General features: G+C 38.8%; 1 protein-coding gene across 2 annotated transcripts; it reads right to left on the minus strand.

Moving 5' to 3' along the window:
- Window positions 1-1,489: 1,489 nt before the first annotated feature.
- LOC123116140 (uncharacterized) lies at window positions 1,490-5,531 on the minus strand. 2 transcript variants are annotated; one of them, XM_044537142.1, is made up of 6 exons: window positions 5,456-5,531; window positions 5,144-5,244; window positions 3,030-3,194; window positions 2,886-2,939; window positions 2,644-2,793; window positions 1,490-1,902 (listed from the first exon to the last, which is right to left on the minus strand). In XM_044537142.1, exons 1-6 carry the CDS (start codon window positions 5,490-5,492, stop codon window positions 1,528-1,530), a joined length of 882 nt encoding a protein of 293 aa, XP_044393077.1. In that variant the 5' UTR covers window positions 5,493-5,531; the 3' UTR covers window positions 1,490-1,527. The 2 variants fall into 2 exon arrangements, with proteins under 2 accessions (XP_044393077.1, XP_044393076.1); XM_044537141.1 differs by lacking the exon at window positions 5,456-5,531 and adding an exon at window positions 4,032-4,115 and having other exon boundaries at window positions 5,144-5,236.
- Between the last annotated feature and the right edge of the window lie 4,286 nt (window positions 5,532-9,817).

The following is a 9,817-nucleotide window of genomic DNA, read 5'->3' on the forward strand; positions in this document are numbered from 1 at the left end:
TAATTCCACGTTTTATAATATGTCAAAATTTACTTTTAAATGGAGAAGAAAATAGTTGAAACATATCATGTCAACTTCAGTAAAAACACCATAGCAATTCATGTGTAATAGACATGGCAAATTTTAAAAGTCGTCGAAACATATTGTTATGAGATCTAGTTTCGAAGATCTCGTCGTGATGGATTTAATGGTGAAAACGGGTCTTCAATCAGATTTTTCATTGAAGAGATAAAATAGTTTAAAAAATGGAAATCCAAAAATATTCCCAAATGCATGCTTGCGGTGACGTGGCGTATTGTGTGTTATAGGGCGTGTGGGCGGGTGTCGCTTCCACCATACGTGTGGGAGTTATCAGTGTCCTATTTTAACGGATTGGCCTGTGTAAGCTTGATACAAATAATATTAATAACCTAAATTTCGAAATAAAAAATATATATGCAAACCTTTTCTTGTGCTGAGGTGTATATACAAACCTACCCATCCAAATGCAAGTATGTTAGCAAATCTAGTCAAATGGATATAATATTATAAATCGTAAATTTCAGATATTAGTGAGAAAAAAGAATGGTTGGGCGAGTACATTAAAAATGAAATACCTTGAATCACATGAATTAAAATAATGTTATGAACTATGAATATGTCTTATATATATAATTATGTAGAATATACAAGTAAACCAAATGGAAATTCAAGTCAATAAAAATTCCAAATGGATATAAAGAAATGGAAAGTCGAAAACCTATGATCCATATACTATAAATAAAAATATGTACATAAGTTTCTTTAATTCATTGCGACGGTGGGTCTTTTAGTTTTGGTATTATTAACAATCTAGAACAACATCAAAGGACAAATGGATGGGAAAATTAGAAAAATAGATGGAGATGCAAAGAGCCATATGAAGCTGAAACTAAATGTATATAAGGTCCAAATTATCAGAAGGCAAAGCATTATGTATAATGAATAAATCTATCAAAATCTAGCCACGTAAATGCGCGGGTGCAACCGCTAGATTAAAGTAAAAGAAGGAAAATGAAAAAGAAAAAGCAAAATTTAAAAAACAGGTCGCCTGGACATGGGCCGACCCAAATGGATGCGCTGCACTTCTCCTAGCGCGCAAAGCGCAATATAGGAGGTCCCTACTTGATGGTCCTGCCCAGGCGGGGGATCCCCCTGTAGAACTTTTTTCATGACCTATAGATGGCATTGGTGGGTAATATTTTGCAACTTTGGGGGCAATTTTCGTGAAATAATGCCAGAAGTAATAGCCCCTTTATTATTAAGTGGAGATTTACCAACTATGGTCCTAGTGGCCTCATTGCTTACTACTTGCTTAGTTACCTAATAATCTGCGACAATTGTTGCCAAATTGTTTTTACTACTGCTGATATGTTGTGCCCCATAGACAGGGTTTGAGTCTATACTTATGACAATTTGAGAAATGTATGTCAAAGTTACTCATCTCTTGAGAGTTGTGTAGTCAATGATGTGTTTATCACTTTTATTATATTCGAGAACTGATACACATCAACCAACACAACCAGTTGGACCTCCATAGTAAAACATATGGCCATCCTTTTTAGCAGTCATAAGGTCACTGACTTTGTAACAACTTGGTTTGTTGACAAGTCTAATCAAGCCACTTGGATCATACACATTAGCTTTGGAATCAAAGAGTTTGATATTCTTGAAGTATGCTGCTTTCTTTCGGCCCTCTTCTGGAAAATGACCACTACCCATTGCGGGACCACCTTCCTTGTTCCCGTATCTGACAAATCCAGTCCATGCTACTAGGGGGGCTATACCCCATATTTTGGGGCAAAGCTCTTTTGGAAAATGCCCCAAAAATGAAGGTTTCTCCAAGTCGTCTCGATACAACACCCAATCTTCTGTGTTTGGATCCTACGAGTTATGGAAAATGATTAAATGGTTAGTAATCTATCTATAACTTAATATCCTTGTACTGAAATTTGCTAGCCTACACATAGAGAGTAATACGACACTGAAAAAAGTTATTAGTGTGTGGAAAAGGAATTCCATAGTAAAATAATATGTTTTCAACAATCCTTATGTATTCACAAAAGAAGCTACCACCACATTTAGTTATTTATTATATGTGCTACTCTTATCCAAGCATACACAAGTCGCAAGTAATAGTAACAACAATGTTCTCCAGCACAAAAAAATCCAAAAAATGTGTGCTACATGAATATTCAAATTTGTTTCTAGATTTTCCCCTATGTTATGGTGAGGTACATGTACCTCGTGCTAAGAACAAAGGCTACATGTATCTATTATCATGTTCCTAGACTAGTTCAAGATTAATATGCCCTAATGCTCCCTAAAATAATTTCCATTTGATGTATTTCAATGGTAATGTGGAATAAGCTATAACTATGACTATATTTATAAATCACACTTATACTTAATAAATTTATAATATTTAATAAAATGTTGAATGTACTAGGGTATTTTAGAATTGAAGTTTGTTGCATGTTCATATCTTCACTAATTTGATTTTTCATTAGCAGCAATGGGAAATGCATTTTTTATGTTGGGGAAAATTTTGGCTACACATTTTCATGAAAAAACATCTCATATTCTACTGGTCTACAAACTGAGATTATGAGACCAAGGGCGCACCGTATGCAGGCTAATTGTTATGTAGCGATCTTCCCTGTCATAAGTTGAGGGAGGAGCGACGGCTTGGCCTGGAACAAGTGCAGCTCCACTAGGAGGCACAAAACCTGGGCAGTCCAAATTATAACAGCCCGTTGATTTGTAGTTATCTTTCTGTAGGATGACAAAAAAATATAAGATTTCAAAACACATGCAAGCGACACCATTAACATTTACCCTGAGGAAATAAATTAACACAGACTTACCGTCCATCGTATAAAGAAATGGAAACCATTATTGTTATATAATGCGGGGAGTACCTTCATCAAGCATAGTTGTAAGTTTATTTTGTGGTAGTGCTTGAGTTCACAATGATGTTGAAAATAATATTTGCATATGTTTCAAATTACATGAAATCCAGCTTCGATTGTATTGAAGGAGGACCGATCTAAATCAATATTGCCGATGGATAATGATGCCCCAGATTCTTGGGTATGATGTTGTCCTTGTGAACCCCATATACCTATTTTAACTCGTGTGCTGTAGCTACTCATAGGAAAGCCCCAACCAGCTATCTAGTAACAAAATAATAATAAAGTAATTAGGCTTGTTAGGTCATATATCCATGAATAATATAGTTGACTATTGGAAAATAAATAATATAGTCTTGGTCCTTTCATAGTCAAAGTACCATGAGAGTATCATGCACTGTCACGTAGGAAAAAAATGACATGTCACAATAAAGAATGTAAAATAGATTCTAGTATCATGCTATGATACAATAACATAGTGAGTCAAATGTTAATAAGAAATATATCATAGTCCAATTTTTTCTTGAGATTTTACAAAGGAATAAATGAAGTGAAAATATGATACTAGTTCATGATATTTTGCACTCAGGATGTATTATCATGGAATAGTATATATTTGTATGCATAAGATTATAAACTATTACTCCTTTATTATTTTAGTCCTCATACAAATAGTACAAATATGTATCGTCCTCATAGAGATATGATATCGAGCATAAGGACTTCTAAGTTTTACCAGGTTCTGAAAAGATATAGTATAAAACTAGTATGCCAAATAAGGGTTACAATACAAGAAACTTGTACTCCATTAGTTTAAAGGATTGTGAAAAAAAGGTAGTAGCGAATGCCTCGATTTTTTTGTATGGAATACCCCCTCGAATTAGTGATACATTAGTGAGAATTTGAAAAGATGGAAATCCTCCAACCTTTATATTAATGCCTTTGGAATTATAGAGTGGCATAGAATAGAGTGTAGGCCTAGTCATTTACAACCCATTCCCAGGCCAAAGTTGACCCCTTGTTTTGGATAAATGTAGCATGTCGTCATTAATTAGACTAAAAACAAAAGACTAGAACAGAGTATAGTGAGGAATGCTTTACATGATTGACATTATTGTTTCCTTTGTATTGAAATTTGGTCCTCCCAGCTAACATAAACGGGGCTGATCTTGGAGATGTTAAAAACTGTCAAGAGAATAGTATATGGTAGTGCTATTTGGGACAACAGAAAGAGTTTAATCATATGGACAAGATCCAACTTTGACCATAATTTTACTTTACTATATTTAATGATCAATTATACTATATGGTAGTGCTATTTGGGACAAACCTACACATATAAGTTTTATGTGTTGATCTTTAATAAATAGAGAAATATAAGTATATTTATTTATTACTTATTTAAAATGTCCAAGTGTTGGTGAACTGGAAGATAATATTGTTCCCAGCATTCAAACTAGATGACTCACATGCATAATGAACATATTCTAAGAAATTTTTATTATCAAAGAAGCACCATAAAGAAATTCATTTTACTCCCCATAAGCTAAAGAATTAATTTGATAATTCGAATCAATGTATTTCCCACTTTTGTTAAACAATGTATATGTACTTTCAACTGTTGGTCACTCATTTTTCTATTCACACCGACTAAGTGGAGTATCCATAAGGTAGTTCAGGTGATTCAAATTGGTTTTTAGAAATAACCGAGGTTGAAATGATATTTACTTTGTCTAAATTCCGAAGTATGAAAGGCGCATATGGTCATGTGCATGTTTTATCGAGATTGAATGTGTGGAATAAGTAGTGCACCCGCAAATTTTGGTTTAAAATGTATATAGAAAATTTATAATTTTTCTCTGTATTAAATGATAGCCTTTCATCCATTATTTCTTTTAAGCAAGTGAATTGATTTTTTTGATCTTAAAATTATTGAATGCATGTAGTATTAGGCAATGTACATATATGAATTTCGTTAGAAAATTATACATTTGCTATTGTGCATCTTTGTTTTTTCCCGAAACAACATAGATATTTTTGGCGATAGTACTAGTTCACATTTAGAAAGAAGAAACCCCTTTATGAAAAACACATGGAGACTTGACATAAAGGGAAAATTCTAGTCACAATCCATATCCTAAACCTTACCGAATAGAAGAATTAACCTAGGAAAATGATAGCACTTGAAAATTTATATTAGATTGTAGTATTACCGTCCCATTAGTTTCCATGCGACCATATGCATCTACTGAAATGAGATTAACGAAAGCACTTGAAAAGCATATGAACATGGCCACCACCATGTAACCCATTGCTGCGAGAAACAATATTCTTATAAGAACTTGGATATTCTTCAAAGGGTAAAATTTGTGAAAACATCATGCTATTTTGATAGTACATAAATATGTATGTTATAAAATGTCAAAAACCTTTATAAGTATGCATATATTGGTTGTAGTCTTCCCAAGAAATGTGAAACATACATAATTTCTAAAAGAGGAATCAAGGGGGACTAGTAATCTTACCTAAAGTTCTTCCAATCAAAATTTGATGATGAAGCATAGACGTTTTTTGACCTACTTTTATTGAAGGGAAAGAGCGGTGAGGTAGACTATGTGTCGGTTTGATAGGGGTGACATGACATGTGTTGGACATCACCACACTCTCCTACCAAGTGTCATAGTATCTCCACACTCTCTTGCCAAGTGTCATAGAAAATACGACACTTGGCAAGGGAATGTGGAGAAGTCGAACATGTGTCATGCCACTACTAGTTATCAAACATGTGGTCTACCACACTAATATTTCCTCTCTATAAACCATATCAAAACATTTATTCCTCTCGCCAAGTGTCATAAATTATATGACACTTGCCAAGTGAGTTGGGGATGCAAAACACTTGTTAAGCCACCCATAGTGAGCCGACACGTAATCTATCTCACCGCTATTTTCCCTTAATAAATGCAGGTTTAAACATTTATTCTTCATAATAAAATGAGGATTACAAGATATTTTGGTAATATTGGCAACCCTCCTCAATTTATCATCTTACCAATGTAAATGACTACCCTTCTTGGGAAGATCGTGATGAAGATATGCACACTTCTGTAGTTGCTATTGTATACAAGCGAACTAAATATATCATCCCAAATATACATATGTTCTTCAAAGAAAAATAGTTTAGAATTTATAATTACATACATAATTCATATGTACCTTGTGGAATAGTATATACACCTATAAATATTTCATGACAAAATTAATCAATTTTATGCTTCGAAGAAACAATGGAATAAGGCCTATAATAATAACTAGATACAGAAAATATTTCTCTGTGTCATTATAAATATTTAGAATAGAAGTTTTTGGTGCACATGTTAGCACATTTTTGTTCCTAGTTTTTGTAACATGTAGCTAAACATATGATCCCTTCATGTTTAGCATTTCAGGTACAATTGTTTCAAAAATAGTAATTTTTACATTGGATGCTATGGAACATAAGTTACATAGATATAACATAGTCAAAATCATTATACTTTGTGAACCGGCATCATGTGCTACTTGCTCCCGCGGGAGATGTTGGGATTCCTCCAAGTGTAAGGGTGAAGCAGAATTGTAGCAATTATTTCCCTAAGTTAGAGACCCAAGGTTATCAATTCAGTATGAGTCTCCCCAACTGACAAAGTTAACAACATTTGGGAACAAACTACATACACACCCGTTCCCAACACGGTAAGAGAGTTGGCAATCCCCTTGTCTGCTACTTAAAAGATTAATGTAAGTGATATAGATAACTTGTAGCAAAGTATAAGATACACTACAAAAAACACTTCCATGATGATGCGTGATACGTCTCCGTCGTATCTATAATTTTTGATTGTTCCATGCCAATATTCTACAACTTTCATATACTTTTGGCAACTTTTTATACTATTTTTGGGACTAACATATTAATCCAGTGCCCAGTGCCAATTCCTGTTTGTTGCATGTTTTATGTTTTGCAGATGGAGAATTTTTTTGGAATATTTATTATTTTTGGGAAGAAAAATCAACGCGAGAAGGTGCCAGAAAGGGCCACAAGGCAGGGGGGCACGCCCCAGACCCTCATGGGCACCCCGTAAGGTGGTTGACGCTCTTCTTTTGCCACAAGAAAGCTAATTTTCAGAGAAAAATCTTGGCGAAGGTTTGAATCCAATCGGAGTTACAGATCTCTGGATATATAAGAAAGGGTGAAAGAGCAGAACACCAGAACACAGAAACAGAGAGAGACAGAGAGACAGATCCAATCTCGGAGGGGCTCTCGCCCCTCCCACGCCATGGGAGCCAAGGACCAGAGGGGAAACCCTTCTCCCATCTAGGGAGAAGGTCAAGGAAGAAGAAGAAGAAGGGGGGCTCTCTCCCCCTCGCTTCCGGTGGCTCCGGAGCGCCGCCGGGGCCATCATCATCATCGCGATCTACACCAACAACTTCACCGCTTTCATCACCAACTCTTCCCTCCTCTATGCAGTGGTGTAACCCCTCTTTTACCTGCTGTAATCTCTACTTAAACATGGTGCTCAACGCTATATATTATTTCCCAATGATGTATGGCTATCTTATGATGTTTGAGTAGATCCGTTTTGTCCTATGGGTTAATTGACGATCGTGATTGGTTTGAGTTGCATGTTTTATTATTGGTGTTGTCCTATTGTGCACTCCGTGTCACGCAAGCGTGAGGGATTCCCTCTATAGGGTGTTGCAATATGTTCATGATTCGCTTATAGTTGGGTGCTTGAGTGACGGAAGCATAAACCCGAGTAAGGGGGTTGTGGCGTATGGGATAAAGGGGACTTGATGCTTTAATGCTATGGCTGGGTTTATCTTAATGATCTTTAGCAGTTGCAGATGCTTGCTAGAGTTCCAATCATAAGTGCATATGATCCAAGAAGAGAAAGTATGTTAGCTTATGCCTCTCCCTCAAATAAAATTGCAATAGTGATTACCAGTCTAGTTATCGATTGCCTAGGGACAAATAACTTCTCGTGACAAAAAGCTGTCTACTAAAACTAACTTAGTTGCATCTTCATCTAAACAGCTGAGGGAGTCCTGGATTAGGGGGTATCCGGACAGCTAGACTATATACTTTGGCCGGACTATTGGACCGTGAAGATACAAGACTCAAGACTTCGTCTCGCGTCTAGATGGGACTCTCCTTCACGTGGAAGACAAGCTTGGCGATCCGGATATTATATTTCCTTCTTTGTAGCCGACTCCATGTAAACCCTAGCCCTCTTCGATGTCTATATAAACCGGAGGGTTTAGTCCTTAGAGACGGAATCATAATCATCATAGGCTAGCTTCTAGGGTTTAGCCTCTACCATCTCGTGGTAGATCAACTCTTGTAACACTCATATCATCAATATCAATCAAGTAGGAAGTAGGGATTTACCTCCATGAAGAGGGCCCGAACCTGGGTAAACACCGCGTCCCTTGCCTCTTGTTACCATTAGCCTTAAACACACAGATCGGGACCCCCTACCCGAGATCTGCCGGTTTTGACACCGACATTGGTGCTTTCATTGAGAGTTCCTCTGTGTCGTCGCTGCAAGGCTTGATGGCTCCTTCGATCAACAACAACATGGTCCAGGGTGAGACTTTTCTCCCCGGACAGATCTTCGTGTTCGACGGCTTCGCATTGCGGGCCAATTCGCTTGGCCATCTGGAGCAGATCGACAACTATGCCCCTGGCCACCAGGTCAGGTTCGGAAACATGAACTACACGGCTGATATCTGCGGAGACTTAATCTTCAATGGATTCGGGCCTGCGCCAGGAGTGCGGGATAGTTACGATGAGCACGGCTTAGACCTGTTGTCGGAGAATGCTCGGGGCATCGCCTCTGCAGGAGCCCCTGACCTAAATCCGGGGCAGATTGCGTCGCCCGAGGACGGGTGGATGGACCCCGCCCCGGAGGCCGTACACTCATTGGCGGTAGAGCCGAACACGGACTTCTCCCCCAAGGAAGCCTGTGACTCCGGACCCCCGGACTCACATCCGACTGTAGGTTCCAGTCCGCGCACCCCCGAGCCTGCCGAATCTGGTTGGGCTCCGGTAATGGAGTTCACCGCTGCAGATATCTTCCAGCACTCGACCTTTGGCGGCATGCTGAACTCGTTAAAGTCTCTCTCTTTGTCAGGGGACTCTTGGCCGAACTATGTCCGGCTCGAGTGGGAAGCAGGCGACGAGGGAATTTGTTGCCCACCCACCACCCACTTCATTGCCACGGTCGATGATTTAACTGACGTGCTTGACTTGGACTCCGAAGACATCGACGGTATGGACGACGATGCAGGAGAAGAACAGGAACCACCGCCCACGGGGCGGTCGACAGCCACCTCCTCATATGATATATATATATATGGTGGACACTCCAAAAGAAACCAATTGCGATGAGGCAATGGAGGATAACCCCTCAAGGAAGAAAGCAAAGCATGGGCGTCGTCGGCGCTGCTCCAAGCCCTGCCACAGCAATACCGGCACAGGAGACGAAAACAATCCAGATGGTGCTGAAGATGAATACAACCCCGATCAGCCTGCTTTCGAGCAGGACGAACAGGAAGACGGGCAGGTCAGCCCAGATGAACAGGCGATGGACGAATACCCGGAGGAGGAAAACTACATGCCCCCCTCTGAAGATGAGATCAGCCTTGGCGACAATGAGTTTGGCGTGCCTGAGGACCCCGTAGAGCAGGAGCGCTTCAAACAACGGCTTGCGGCCATGGCGAGGAGCCTAAAAAAGAAGCAGCAGCAGCTCCAAGCTGATCAAGACCTGCTCAAAGACAAATGGACTGAAGTCCTGGCAGCCGAGGAATATGGACTCAAGCGCCACACAGCTGACCAGCCAGCTCAT

The sequence above is a fragment of the Triticum aestivum genome, chromosome 5B, assembly GCF_018294505.1.
Source record: "Triticum aestivum cultivar Chinese Spring chromosome 5B, IWGSC CS RefSeq v2.1, whole genome shotgun sequence".
In the NCBI taxonomy this organism is placed as follows: domain Eukaryota; kingdom Viridiplantae; phylum Streptophyta; class Magnoliopsida; order Poales; family Poaceae; genus Triticum; species Triticum aestivum.